Source organism: Cynoglossus semilaevis, chromosome 12 (genome assembly GCF_000523025.1).
Source record: "Cynoglossus semilaevis isolate Cse_v1.0 chromosome 12, Cse_v1.0, whole genome shotgun sequence".
Taxonomy (NCBI): domain Eukaryota; kingdom Metazoa; phylum Chordata; class Actinopteri; order Pleuronectiformes; family Cynoglossidae; genus Cynoglossus; species Cynoglossus semilaevis.
In genome coordinates this window covers 5,560,274-5,574,889 of record NC_024318.1, presented here as the reverse complement: position 1 = coordinate 5,574,889, position 14,616 = coordinate 5,560,274, and the positions used below count along the sequence as shown (strand labels likewise).

The following is a 14,616-nucleotide window of genomic DNA, read 5'->3' as shown; positions in this document are numbered from 1 at the left end:
GTGACACCTGCTGACCCGTGAAGCTGTGAGCGATAATGGCAAGACAGCAAGAACAACACAGACATGTAGTTCACATGTAAGGAATATTGAATGTAACTTACACATTTCTGGATCTGCATAGTTTTACAGACACGTTTGTTTTTTTTCTTCTCTGTTTTTTGGTGGAAGAAATAAATAGAAGAAATAAAATATGTTATTTCACTTTTGCTAGTGTTTCATTAGCTTATTTAAGCTATGGACCCCACCCCCCATTTTGTCTAACATTTCTGATGCAACATTATCCTCGCCATGTACATTTATGGTAGAATGTGCACAGGATGTCAGTGATAATAAAATGAAGTAATCCTGAATAATTTATTCAGTCATCAAAAAGAGTTACAGTTTGGTACAAAGCATGTTGTAACCTAAGCTTTCATCTCTTTTGTCTCTTTGTTTCGTTTTTGCTCCCAAAGCTTTTGATTTAGTAACAGGTCACCAAACAACTTCACTCCAACGTCTTTGTTTCTTTGACGTCCGATTAGTTCTTGGTGGTGTCTGTGTGTGTATATATTTATACACATAAAAACACACTGAAACCTCAAAATTTAGTTTCAGAACTCCAACACCTGGTCTCGTGGTCTTCCTTGACATCATTTACTGGATTCAGTTGTTCAGACAAAAGATTAACTTTCACCTTGAACACATCCCATTTCTCAGGAAGCAGACCTTTGTTGAAGAGCACAGCTGTCAGATAGGAGAACAACACAATGGAGACAACGGCAGACAGCATGGAGATGGTCTTCACTGGAGCGTACTGGACATAAACTCCATCCTTAAGGACACATCCTGGGAGACAGAGGACAACAGGAAGTCCTAGAGATGGGACTCCACTGAGGAGTCTGAGCACCAGCCCAACCACACAGCCCACGATAGCTCCATAACCATTAGATATGTTGATGAAGACTACACAGACCAGCTGAGGGAAAATGATGACGAAGGACACCTCACAACTAAGAACCCACAAACTTACAATGCTATTGGCTAGGCTGGTAAGAACTGTGCCCAACAAACCCACTACCAAGACAGCGACCCGGATCACCCACTGGATCTCTTTGTCTGATGCCTGGAAACAAAAGAAGAAGGTAAGAGATATTCCAGATATTCATTTGTCCATTTTTTAATTTCAGTATTAGTGCTTTTCAACCGATGCAGCTCTGCTAATACCGCCACCAAGAATGTAATTAGGTTGAAGACAATTCTGTTCTACAAGGTTTAGGTACATGAGAGGGAGTTTTCTCACCCGTGGTCTCAGGATGTTCTTATACAGGTTGGAGGTAAAAAGTGAAGCCGCAGAAATTAAGCTCGAGTCAGCTGATGACATCACAGCAGCAGCTATACAGCCAATCCCAATGATGGAGATGTAGGATGGGGTGAGCTGCTGCAGGGAGATGGGCAGGATCAGAGCAGCTTCTCCACGTTCATATGGTGACGGAGATCCATAGGAGGTCAGGTTCCAATCTGGGGGAACGAAACAGACCGGTTTAATTCTCAGATGTGGGTGAATGTCTGGACATTATGCTTCTTAATCAGCTCGCTGTATCCTCTACAACTTCTACAGTTTGTAACAAATAATTAATCATAGCAATATCACTGAATCCTCGTTCAGTCATGTCGTTGGCAAACAGCATTCCCTACAGCAGTTCTTCTGTTGTCAGTATCTAAACAGGACTAAACTTCTGCCACAATATTCATTTGGACCGATGTTTTCTTTCAACACCCTACAGTTTGGAGCTAAAAACAAAAACATGCGGTCAGTACCTGTAGATGATGCGGCTGCTCCGATCAGTATAGGCGGAATTCCAAATACGAGGAAAAAAAATCCACCAGCCACACTTGTGATCTTAGCAGTTCTTAATGAAGAAGCTGCCAGGGTCCTCTGGTGAAGGCACTGGAAGCCCGCACTGCCAAGTGCCTAAAAAAGAAAACCATGAACCGTTGTTTACCCAATGTAGGACAATTACTACACACTGTATTCAGTTTTCAAAGTCCTACAGTGATGAGGGTGACATCTATCTTCAGATATGAAGTCAGATGTCCCGTGTATTGGCAGCTTCATTGAAACCTCATGTTATCGTACAAAGAAAAGAAAGTCGTCAATCATGATGCCAGTCTTCTTCAGTTCTGGTTCACCAATCCACGGAGCGTGTAGGGTGTTGTTCAGCAGTGTTTGACCAATGTCCAGGGTGCTGGGGTTCATCAGAACAAAGGGAACACAGAGCCACTGTGGAGGCAAGGGAAAAAGAGAAAAACACATAACATCCTGCATAGTATAAAAAGAAAAAAAACTACTACAAGAAACTCACCAAACTTGTAAATATAAGGATCAGCTGTATGACATCAGTGTAGGCCACAGAGTAGAGACCTCCCATCAGTGTGTAGGTGACGACAACAGCAGCAGAGATCCAGACACACACAGTGTAGGACACATTCAGGATCACACTCATGGTTCCTCCTGTCAGACCAGAGGGTGAATGAATGCAAATGCTTGGAATAATTAGTTAAAAAACTACTATATTTAGTTATTTAGTTATATTTTATTCTGTGTCTGTCTGTATAGACACAACCTTTCATCCACCTATAATGTGGACCTGAGTTCTCTTACCAAAAAAATTCAACCCCCTCCCTGACAACAACAAGACCACAGTTTCATTTCAAAGGACACTCAGCCAAAGGTGTTGGTACCACTCCCCAATCACACCTCTAATCTTGTGACTTTACATTCCGCCCTCATTTGAATACACACCTCGTTACAGGTATGCAGCCCCCTGGAGGCTAAATACCGGAATTTTCCAGAAGCCAGTCAGTGCTGAAGAGGCCTCTTGAATGAGAGGCGTAATTCTTTCTCTGCAGTGCTAACAGAAGTCATATTGTCATGACTTTGCTGTTAGCAAGCAGGCTTACACACTCTCCTGCTTTAAGACTGACTATCTGGTACATTTGAGGCTAAAGCAGAAAGAAGGCAATGATAATATTTTTTTTTTTAAATTGACGTTGTTTCTTCATATTGTAAACAACAAGAATAAATGATGTGAATTTGTACAAACCTAAACCAATGAGTACTACAGCCACACTAATCACATCCAGAAAAAGAGTGAAGACGCACAGTCCAGCTGTTAGTACTTTTCCATACTTCACATGGAAAGGATCCAGAATCGTCACGCAGTGTTTCTCTCTCAGTGGTTTAGCGAACACCAGACCACCTTAACACAAACAAAATAATTATTTTTAAGATTAAAAAATGTAATAATAATGGCATCAAACATGTTTAATATCAAATGTTGCATGCTTCAGTTTTAACTTACAAATTATAAAGGACAATCCTTGTGCAGAAATTGCTGTCAGTGACCAGAGGAGTCCCATAGAGGGCGTGTAAATGACCTCGGCTGTGCCTACAATCATGCCTCCTCCAACCCACGTGGCTACAGGATGGATCAGCACAGAAGAGACATTGGTCTTAGCATTTTAGATGGAAACTCTTTAGCCTACAGTTACTTTTGCAAACTTGCTGTTGTTAAAATTAAGTAAGCTGTAATTGTAAACTCACAAAAAAAACCCATTTTGTTTTAACTGACATTACTGTTTTGACATGAAAATAGCCAGGTCAACATTCTCCTTTGTGCAAACTCTTTCAATTGAACCTTAATTTTACTTGCTTATTTTTTTAACCTTTTATGCACAACATTTCCAACTAATAAAATACATTTATAACTGTGTTTTTCTTAGATTATCTCACCTGTCATGGTGAAGATCCCAACCATCCAGCTGATGCTGCGGTTTCCCAGCAGAGCCATCTCCATTTCACCTGCACCACTTCTCTTTTGCTCCCTCCTGGACTTAAAAGAAGCCCAGATTCCGGTCCCGAGGACCAACATGTAGAATGCCAGCATTGCTATCACTCCTGGGATGTTTATTGCCATGACGCTCTGATCCGTTGGCTTCCACACAGACTTGTTACAAATAGAGTGATAGATCTAGATCTGAGAAAGATCAACTAGGTATCATGTGAGGGCAAGGCGTTTTTCCGTCATGACGCAGAATTAACAGAACAGAATGCTGCACACTGGACATAGAGCCAAATTCCTTATATTTAGTGTTTGTGTTCTAAATGATCGTTTGAGTTTGTGTGATGTCAAATGCCTCTTACCCATCCAATCAGGCTGCACCATGGAGAATCAGGAGACCACCAACAACAAATTGTTGTCAATTTAATTTAATTCGGGTTCGTTCCGCTCCAATGAGAGAGATGTTCACGGACAGACTTGATAACGAATCCGCACGGAGCATTTGCACTAATGCTGAACTTTATCACAGCTCCTCTGACAGCACTGCAGCAGGTTTGGAGGCATGGGTTCAGTTTTATGAGCAAACACGTGATGGTCCTGTTAACGTTTTACAGACATTCACTGAATGTCACTGTACAGGATTAGCATGATTTCACCAGAACTAAACCCACCAAATAACACATCGAGTGGTGGCGTATCTTAGCTGACGTCACAGTTTCATGCTCATATGCTGAGTCGACAGAAACACAACAGGTGAAAAGCTGTTGTTGACGACCTGCAGTTCAAGCAGAGTCATAAATAGCTGCTACTTGGTGTGACCGTGCAGTCACGTGCAAAGAAACTGGACGGTCTTGGTTTCTAGGGAAGTAATTCACCTTTCATACTCAAGGTTAATATGTCATTTATTAACGTTGCAGTTTTGCAGTGGGTGATAGTGAAGCCGTACAGTGTCGTCAGGACTGCCCTGAGCTGCGTACACCAGAGAGACCAACCGGCCGCTGTACGAGCAGCTCTTCAGGCCAGGACTCAGCTGTTTGTCTGCACCTTAAGGACAAAGGATTGAAATGTACATACTGTATTCTTGCCAGAGAGGACAGCTTTGAGATTTGAAGGAGAAGTGATGGAAACTATTTATGTCAAACTGGAGAAGCCATCTGTCAACTCGAGGAAGCGGCTGAAGACATCAGACCCCCCTTTAACATTGTCCTGATTTCACTCCCCTGAAAAGTCAACTCTTCTTCACCAAACACAACAGACGATTGTGGAGGTGAAACCAGCACCCATGAGACTCACACAGGACTCCTTTCACACCTGACCCAGGGGAATGTGATATCCAAACAGCGGCTCAGGGTGTGGTCACCTGCTTGCTTTTAATCTAATGATTCTTCATTCAAGTATTCAGCCACTCTGAGGATAAACACCTGAATTTCTCCGCAGTCAGGTGGAACTGAAGAAGACTTTTGGATGAAAAAGGTGAAATGTCCTTTCCGACCACGACACGACCACGACAGTTGCATGTCTTGTCACTGCTTCACATGTAAGTGCATCACACTCAGGAACATTAAGATGCCACTTTGCAGTTTCGAATTTTGTTTCTTTATTAATATTGTTCTACAATCAACATTTCTGATACAGGTAACAGGTTCCTGGAATAGAGGGCAGCTCCTCGCTGTCTCTGGGAGCCTCTGCATGTGTGTTGAGCATATAACACTCAAACTGTTTGATTCCCACTTCTCTCCAGAGTCCTTCTTTCTCCATCAGCTGGAGCTTCTGCTCCAGATTCACCTTGAATTCTTGTTGCCTTTTTTCTGTGTGATGACCTAGAGAGATGCACACCAAACCTCCTACACACACACACGCACACACATACAAACGTGTCATATAACTGACATGACAATTATTACACCATATCTGAAGCGTATATATATAATATATATATATATATATATATATATATTGTGCCTTATGTTTTGCTAAACCTTGGACATGTTCTGAATGAATGAGTGAGTCCAACCATGTATGTTGATGCAGTGACCAGTTGAATTATGTGGTTTTGTTTTTGTTAGCATTGTACCTGGCTTAGCAGCCTGACAAAATTCTCCGACGCCTCTGACTGGAATGTAGTTACAGCCCAGACTACCAGCAGCAATCACAACGTCAAATGCATCTGAGACCGAGAGGCAAAGAGTGAGAAAGGGTTAGGATGGAGTGACGGGTGAGTTCAAAATGTTTGAACTGCAATTCTGCCCTACTTTTCTCTACAGGAAGTAAATCTGAGCCCAGTAGGGCTTTCTTGAGACAATGGTAGAGTCCACGCTCCTTAGCTTTGTCCAGCATGCCTTGACTGCCGTCCACACCAGTAAAATGTTTGAAGCCCTCCTCATTCATCTGGACTCACAAGAGAAAAAGAAAAAAAATCAAGACTCTGATCATCTCAAAAGCAATTTTAAAGTAGGCAACTGAACATGTCTAAGTCAACAGTTGACAGTGTGTTAACAGTGGACAGTGAGTTAACTCATCTTGGTATCAGTGGTTAATACTGTTAACGCATTTTTCCAGTTAATTAAAAAAAGAGATAGAAATAAATTGTAACCTTATGAGAAAAGAGTGGTAACTTTAATACCTCTCAACAACTTACCAGCTTAGCAACCAGGCCAGTACCACAGCCTACGTCCAGAACTACAGCTTCCTCACGAGAACCACTGAAATGTTCTGTCAGGAATTCAATGGCAGAAAGGTGTGTTCTGTACCTCAACAAGGAGATGTCCTGTTTTGATGCAAAAATACAAATGTAATTACAACATTAGTTTTTGTCAAGCTCGACTTATTCAACTTTTCAGCACCGTTAAGTAATCAGACACTTTATTTAACAGCTTTATTTGAACAGCGTTCTGTTTCTGCGGTCTCCTCCTCTTTCTATAGATTTTATAGAGCGTTTATGATGTGTAAAACAGCCCCCCCCCCCCCCCAATGTTAGATAACGAGCTCGCCTCGATCCTGGTCAAGTAATGCCCAGCGCTCTAATACAATACAGTAGTTTACTCGATTACACGAAATAGAAATAAAATAAATTCCTACATACGATTTTCTCCCTCCACCGCAGTAAAACATCTACCTGATTAGAGGTGTTGTCTTACTTAGCTTCCTTGGGAATTACCTCGTCACGCCATATTGACATAACTCAAGGGTGAATAAGTGAAAAAAAAAAAAAAAAAAGCCGTCACGACTGACCTTGTCATAATTTTCTGCCCAGCTGTCATAGAACTGGACTGTAGCTTTTGAGTCCGGACATGGAATGCTTCTGATCATGTCCACGATCTCTGACACTGTGTTCATCCTGATGAGCGAAGCTTCAAACTGCAACTTTTACAGGAAGACGGTATTAAGCAACAGCTTTACTTAACTGCGGTTAAGAGGTGGTAATAACTGTTGTTGTTCCCCTTCCTTCTATACCATCTTGTTATATAGTGTTACATTTTCTTCCCATTTTCCTCCTCATGCATTTACGTTATTCATGTAAAAAAAGTATTTGTTTAGCGTACGAGCTGATGGAGCATGTTGGAAAATAATTAGCGTTCAACCCCTTCACAACAGCGAGTAGTTATTCCTTACATTTCAAAGAAAAGTGTTACTAAACTTTCTGATCCTTACCTGTCGCTGAGGCCCTCAGTCTCACCTTCTGGTTCCAAATCTTCTGAGCCTTAATTAATATATAGTGAAATGAGTTTCTGCCTGCGTTGGCAGCAACTCAGGTTTCGCCTGTTCATCAAGTTTTCAATGTTTTGTTAAGGTGGAATGAAAATATTGTTTTGAAAGTATTGCTATTTTTTTTCTTTCTTTTATCTCACTCATCTTATTTAAAATCCCTAACCTTTATTTTTTATTTTTTTCACCATTGATTAGACACTCAACAGTAGTGAGGTGTGCTGTTGGGAGAACAGATGACTTTAAGGTGGAGGTGGGACTACATCAAGGATCAGCCCTGAGCCCCTCTTGTTTGCTTTGGTGATGGACAGATTGACAGATGAGGTCAGACAGGAGTCCCCATGGACTATGTTGTTTGCAGATGACATTGTGATCTGTAGTGAGTAGGCAGCAGCTAGAAGAGAACCTAGAGAGGTGGAGGTTTGCACTAGAAAGAAGAGGAATGAAGGTCAGTCGTAGCAAGACAGAGTACATGTGTGTAAACGAAAGGCAGAACAGTGAAATAGTGAGGTTACAAGGAGCAGAGGTGGTGAAGGTGCAGGAGTTTAGGTACTTAGGATCAACTGTTCAGAGCAGCGGAGACTGTGGAAGAGAGGTGAAGAATAGAGTACAGGCAGGATGGAACAGCTGGAGAAAAGTGTCAGGAGTGATCTGTGACAGAAGAGTGTCAGCTAAGGTGAAGGGAAAGGTTTACAGGACGGTGGTGAGACCAGCCATGATGTATGGTCTAGAGACGGTAGCAATAGGCAGAAGACACGATCAATTCCCAGATTTAAAGGACATTTTGCTCACCACTTTTTATATTTTATATTTTATTTCATATATTTTGGTTTTCATTTTACACAACATTTATGATGAGGTTTGAGGAGATTCATTAAAGAAAAGAGCCCTTCACATAAATATGACAGAGAATCAGCCACGAGTTTAAGATCAGGCTCTGGTATACAATGACACCTTTACACATACAACCTTCTAATGCACATTTTATTATACACAAAGTCTTTAATTAAAAAAAGTTTCATATTCTAGCAACATTAACCGGTGCAAGCCAATACTGAGTCCTTTAACATGAAGATTCAGTCTGCGGACATGAGTGTCCAGCATTGTTACATAGAGGTTCTAGATTGTTCTCATCATTGTTTTTAGGTAGGCCAGTCTGAGGTAGGTCAGTTTGAGGTATTGGTTGGAGTTTGATTCGAAGGATGTCATATTTCCTTGACATAATTCCTCTATCAAAGAGCAAGGATGTCAGCCAGGACACGAGGAGGATGGTGGTGAAGGACACTAACATGCATATTGTCCTGATGGGGGCATGTTGGACATAAATACCGTCCACCAAGATGCATCCTGGGAAATGGATGGTGGGTGGGATGCCAAGCAGGGATTCTCCACAGAGCAGTCTCAGAAGTAATGCCATCAGAAATCCCACGATGGCTCCGTAACTGTTAGAGAATCCGACAAACAGGACACAGACCAGCTGTGGCAACATGAGGATGTAGGCAATTTCTCCACCCAGGATCCAGAAGGCCATAACACTGGTGTGCAGGAAAGTAAGCAATGTGCCGAGCAGACCAAAAAAAACCACAGATGCTCGGATAACCCATCGCATCTCATTCTCCGACGCCTACAGTGGAAGAACAAACAATGAAGAAAATGTACAAAGCAGCATAAACACAAATATGAGAGTGGAGCAGATACGACACCTGGGGCCTTATGATCTTTTTGTAGATGTTTGAAGAAAAAATGGATGCTGCTGATAGCAGGGCAGAGTCTGTTGATGACATCACAGCAGCAGCCACAGCCCCAATGCCAATGACTGAGATGTAGGGTGGAGTAAGATGTTGAAGAGCGAGAGGTAGAATCAGACCAGTTTGACCTTGTTCAGATGGAGAAGGAGAACCATAGGAAGTCTGGTTCCAGTCTGAAAAAAAAAGTATGAGATGGACATGAAACTCCTGAACTTCATTCAAGTGGTACACGTAGAACCTAAATAGAGCCCGAGAATAAAGTAAATGATAAAATAAACGAAAACTGTCAAATAGGGGTATCTCATAGTCAGGTTTTGATTAATTCTATGGTAAGTGTCACATTTCAACTTTTATCTAGATTTATCTAGATAGTTTCTGGTAATATAAATTATATAATGCCAAAGGTCGCCACAACTCATTTTCTACCACTAGATGGGGGTAAAGTAAAACATCTTATAATGTAAGAGATTAATATTTTTACTCAACTGTTAATTAGAATATATTCAATTTTTTTTACATTGACAAATATATTCAATTTTTGTTTCAATTATTTTCTATGCATTCCATATTCTTTAAACCTTTCTTGACCTAGAAAGTTTAGATAATTGAAAAAACTATCCAACAAGCAATTCTGCCATTACAAAGTATTATTATTATTACCTGTTGATGCAGCTACAGCTCCAATGATCACCGGAGGAATCCCAAATGTGGGGATGAGGAAGGCTGCACAGTAACAACGCAGCTTAGCCGTGGCGGAGGACGAGGCGGAAAGCGTTCTCTGGTGGAAGTCCTGAAATCCCAAATCCCCCAAACTCTGGAAGAATCAAGATGGAGATTTACAAAGATTATCTATGTACTGCTGGACATGGGTAAGATTTTAGTTTTTTATACCAACAGCAGGAAGATATCAATCCATATCCAAGCTCTGTCTGCTGTCACGTTGCCAACCCAGGGTGGTTGAAAGGTGTAGTTAAAGGACGTGGTGGTGATGTCCACTGATGCTGGACTTATGAGGAGGAAAGGAACACACATCCACTATGGAGACAAAGACACAGAAACTTTGTTAAATTCACACAAGACAGAATACCCACCTTGATGATAAGAAGAGTGATGTCATCAAACTAATCTTATTCTGCCCCTATTTTAGAAACTACTGGTATGAAGTTTAATAATCTATGTAGTGGTTCTAGTTGCCGTGAGCACACCTGCCTTGGAAGCAGAGGGTAGAGGGTCCTGGGTTTGATTCCCGGAGGAAAGACATGCTTGATTGGTAATTCTCCTCCTGTAAGTCGCTTTGGAAAAAAGTGTCTGCTAAATGCATAAATGTAACTGTATATATGTGATTAACTGCATATGACATTTATAACCCTTTTTTAGGTGTCTGGTATAAATGATATAGTTTCAGAAATGTAATACTAAATAATAAAATAAAGAATTTGGGGGTATATATTAAGAAAACAAAAAGTTTCTCAACTCATTCTCATTAGTGACCCACCGAGGTGATGAAGATGAGGATAAGCTGGATAATGTCAGTGTAGGCCACAGAGTAAAGGCCTCCGAGCAGGGTGTACACGATGGCCACAGCTGCAGAGATCCAGATGCTGAGTGAGTAGGACAGGTCCAGAATTACAGCCATGGTTACACCTGGAATAACAACATTCAATATTCTTAGATACATCTATGAACAAATAACAGATTATATTTGACCAAACTAGGATTGCTAACTACCAAATATAAAACAATCTTCGCTTTAACCTTGAGAATTGGTGTTTGGATCCATTAGGAGCAGGTTAAAATAATTTGGTCAACATAAGAGCTTCTAGTCTTAAAGAAAAAGTTACAGAGAAAAAAGGGGTACTGTTCACATCACTAGTAAGGTATAGTACAGCATAGTATGCTAGGTAATTGTATACCAGGTACACAAACATGTTTCTCACCTAGACTGATGAGTGTGGATGTCACCCAGATTACCTCTGACATTAGTGGCGCCACAGAGAGTAAACCTGTGATCGTATCTCCATATTTGATTTGGAATCCGTCCATCATAGTTACAAACTTCCTGTTTCTCATGGGCTCAGCAAAGAACAGCCCACCTAAACCGGAAGACAAGGAGGAGTCAGAGGTTGCAAGTGATGTCATAGGTTTATACACCTAAAACATGATTTAGGCTCTTCTTAGATGTAACACATTTAATTTCTTTTTGATAAAATGAAAGAAATGAATGTTAACACTTAAATAGATGCCTGTATTTTAGGTAACGTAATAGTTTCAACTTGACAATCGTTTGACTTGGGCACTGCCCTTTGCGCATGTGCGAGCCGACGAGCTTTTCCCGGGCTCTGTTGCCGTTCCTCCACAACAACTTGTAGCCGAAAAGCTTTGGGATTATCATTGTACAGAGACACGAAAAACTGCCGAAATTCGACTCTGAGGTGAGTACTACATTTTACATTTTCGCTTTGAAAACACCGTGAAGCGAGACGAATTTACCGTGAGTGATGTCGGACATTGCGGGCTATCTACCGGCCTAGTACCACTGGCTATTCCGTCCGTATGGAATGGAAAAAATATAGTAAAACCACCAGCTAACCACCAGCCTTACTAGCTTGCTTTAACACCAAACTAACCCTTGGCTTTAGTTATATTTGAACAGTCAGGTAGACCTTCGAAATTGTTGAATATCCCGCAAGTGAAACTTTTCTCTGGTCCTTTGCCGTTACATCGGTAGTACCTTGGTACTGCAGGCAACGTCCCTGTAATTGTAAGTAGTAGTAGTAGACTGCCAACCCAATACTTGTAAGTATTCATAATTATCACGTGTTCAATTATTTTCTTTGTCAGAGTAAGAAGTGGAAGTGCAGAGAACGTGGTGAGGCCTAGTCAAAGCAGGTCAGCCTTTGAAAACATTGTATTCAATTACATACACTGACAGCTCGAGTGTCCACTGGTTTTCTAAACAACATATGGATCCAAAAGTGTTTTTCAAGCAATATTTGCTAACTTTGTTACAATTCTTCTCCTGTAGTATAAATATTACCCATATATATCACTAATGTAAACAGTTTACTAATGTAAACAAGAGAAAAATCTTATTTTCTATGTATATATTGTCTGACTCATGGCACTTCCTTTACTGTATACTTAACAGGACATTACTGAAACCTAGTTAGATTTACTTTCTCTATGTGTTGTAGTTATGTCGTGTATCTCAGATTCAGGGTCTGAAAAAATCTCCAGAATCTGAGAAGTGACCTGAGACTCTGTGTGCCGATCCATTTTTCGTTATCTGTCCTTTGTCACACTTTTATGCTCCAATCTGTCTCAATTCATCTCTCTTTGTTCTACCAGTGTTAATCCACTTTTAAGCATTTTTTAAATTGCTCCAACTGCTGGAAGTTAAAGTGATGCATTTACTAAATGTGCATCTATATTTTGCACACTTTGTTTGTTTTAAAACATTTTAACAGATTAGTTTTAAGTAAGTATTTTTTTTAGGTAAGTATTTTATGCCATTTATTGTAATAGTTTTACCGTGGCTGTTGTTTGTAAATAGTAGTTTTGTCACCTCAATTTACAAGAAAGTGCTTTGTTTTGTCAAAATACATGTTTCTCTAATTTGTTGAGAAACATGCAAAAAAGTTAAAGTATTGAAATTTACTTTAGCAAAAAGTTTTATCAAAATGGTTCACCTTCTGACCAATATGCTGTGAAATTAGGATATTTTAAAAAAGTAATTAAGTTAATAAATTGAAATTTATTTTTCAAAAATTTTCATCAAAGTTTTTCACTTTCCGACCAGCATGATACGTGAAATAATGATTTTTTTTAAAAAAGTAAAAAAAATGCTCTAATTTGATGAGAAACATGCAGAAAAGTTACATTTTTAAAATTTTGATCAAAACATTTCATCTTCCAACCAACATGATACGTGAAATTAGGATTTTTCAAAAAATGTCAAAAAAATGTTTTTCCAAAAACAATTTTTAAAATGCTCTAATTCGTTGAGAAACATGCAGAAAAGTTAAAATAAACAATACAATTCCACATATTTAATTTAAAATATTTCACCTTCTGACCAAAATGATACGTGAAATTACGATTTTGTTTAAAAAGTAAAAAAATGTTTTTCAAAAAAAATTCAAAATTCTCTAGTTTGATGAGAAACATGCAGAAAGTTAAAATTTTAAAATGTATTTTTTCAAACATTTTCATCAAAATATTTCACCTTCCGACCAACATGCAGCGAAATTAGGTTTTTTTAAAAAAACAATGCTCTAATTTGTTGAGAAACATGCAGTACAGTTAAAATTTTGTAATTTATTTAAAACATTTTATTTTACTTTTCACCTTCTAACCAACATGCAGTGAAATTAGGGTGTTTTTTTTTGAAATATCAAAAAAAATTCAAATTTTTTCCCCAAATGCTCTAATTTGATGAGAAACATGCAGAGAAGTTAAGATTTTAAGATTTTTTTTCAAAAATTTTCATCAAAATATTTCACCTCCCAACCAAAATGAGACGTAAAATTTGGATTTTTTAAACTTTTCAAAATGCTCTTATTTGATAAGAAACATGCAGAAAAGTTAAATTTTAAAATTTATTTTTTCAAAAATTTTCATCAAAATATTTCACCTTCTGACCAACATGAGATGTGAAATAAGGATTTGTAAAATAAATATCAAAAAAGTTTTTCCAAAAAGCTTTCAAAATGCTCTAAATTCATGAGAAACATGCAGAAAAGTTAAAATATGAAATGTATTTTTTTTTAAAAATTCATCAAAATTTTTCATTTTAAAACCAGCATGATACATAAAATTTGGATTTTTTTAAAAAAATATCAAAATTTTTGTTTCACCAAATTTTTTTCAAAATGCTCTAATTGGATAAGAAACATGCAGAACAGTTATATTTTAAAATTTATTTTACAAAATTTCCATCAAACTTTTTCACCACCATGATACATAAAATTAGGACAAAAAAAATTTCCTTCTCGGTGGTAAGGCTATAGTATGGCATGTTTTAGGTGATTTTTGAAATATTCCTTAACCACTAAGGCACCACTGCCCCCCTAAAACAAAATCCCATGGAGATGCCAGGGATTGAACATACCTGCAAAGCATGCACTCCACCACTGAGCTACATCCCCGTTTAGGATATAAGCTGGCATTTTGAGGCATTTCTGGGACTTTTTATCGATTTTTTCACGATGGTAAGGCTATAGTAAGGCATGTTTTGGGTGATTTTTGAAATATTCATATAAAATACTTTTTGGACTTTTAAACACAAAATATTAGCAGCGTGTTTTAGGACATAATCATTTTAGTGCATTTCGGGGACTTTT

The 14,616-nt window shown here is 39.0% G+C and overlaps 3 protein-coding genes and 1 long non-coding RNA gene across 5 annotated transcripts; 1 reads left to right on the top strand and 3 right to left on the bottom strand.

The window, feature by feature from the left end:
* Positions 1–342: 342 nt before the first annotated feature.
* LOC103387189 (high-affinity choline transporter 1-like) lies at positions 343–4,366 on the bottom strand. The gene is made up of 9 exons (XM_025061026.1): positions 4,184–4,366; positions 3,773–4,016; positions 3,342–3,458; positions 3,084–3,239; positions 2,343–2,491; positions 2,117–2,260; positions 1,798–1,951; positions 1,280–1,497; positions 343–1,102 (listed from the first exon to the last, which is right to left on the bottom strand). The coding sequence occupies exons 2-9, from the start codon at positions 3,954–3,956 to the stop codon at positions 578–580; spliced, it is 1,647 nt and encodes a 548-aa protein (XP_024916794.1). The 5' UTR covers positions 3,957–4,016; positions 4,184–4,366; the 3' UTR covers positions 343–577.
* A 216-nt stretch (positions 4,367–4,582) lies between these two features.
* LOC103387148 (uncharacterized) lies at positions 4,583–10,080 on the top strand. Its single transcript, XR_522400.3, has 4 exons — positions 4,583–5,171; positions 5,259–5,358; positions 5,888–6,036; positions 9,947–10,080. It is a non-coding gene; the product is annotated as an uncharacterized LOC103387148 (long non-coding RNA).
* Positions 5,399–7,515, bottom strand: LOC103387149 (methyltransferase-like protein 27). The gene is made up of 6 exons (XM_008321673.1): positions 7,473–7,515; positions 7,053–7,184; positions 6,460–6,588; positions 6,074–6,209; positions 5,896–5,988; positions 5,399–5,665 (listed from the first exon to the last, which is right to left on the bottom strand). The coding sequence occupies exons 2-6, from the start codon at positions 7,155–7,157 to the stop codon at positions 5,439–5,441; spliced, it is 690 nt and encodes a 229-aa protein (XP_008319895.1). The 5' UTR covers positions 7,158–7,184; positions 7,473–7,515; the 3' UTR covers positions 5,399–5,438.
* Positions 8,160–12,817, bottom strand: LOC103387147 (high-affinity choline transporter 1-like). Of its 2 annotated transcripts, none has more exons than XM_025061028.1 (7): positions 11,938–12,817; positions 11,212–11,367; positions 10,770–10,918; positions 10,166–10,309; positions 9,935–10,088; positions 9,230–9,447; positions 8,160–9,150 (listed from the first exon to the last, which is right to left on the bottom strand). In XM_025061028.1, the coding sequence occupies exons 1-7, from the start codon at positions 12,080–12,082 to the stop codon at positions 8,590–8,592; spliced, it is 1,527 nt and encodes a 508-aa protein (XP_024916796.1). In that variant the 5' UTR covers positions 12,083–12,817; the 3' UTR covers positions 8,160–8,589. The 2 variants fall into 2 exon arrangements, with proteins under 2 accessions (XP_024916796.1, XP_008319894.1); XM_008321672.2 differs by having other exon boundaries at positions 11,765–12,065.
* Between the last annotated feature and the right edge of the window lie 1,799 nt (positions 12,818–14,616).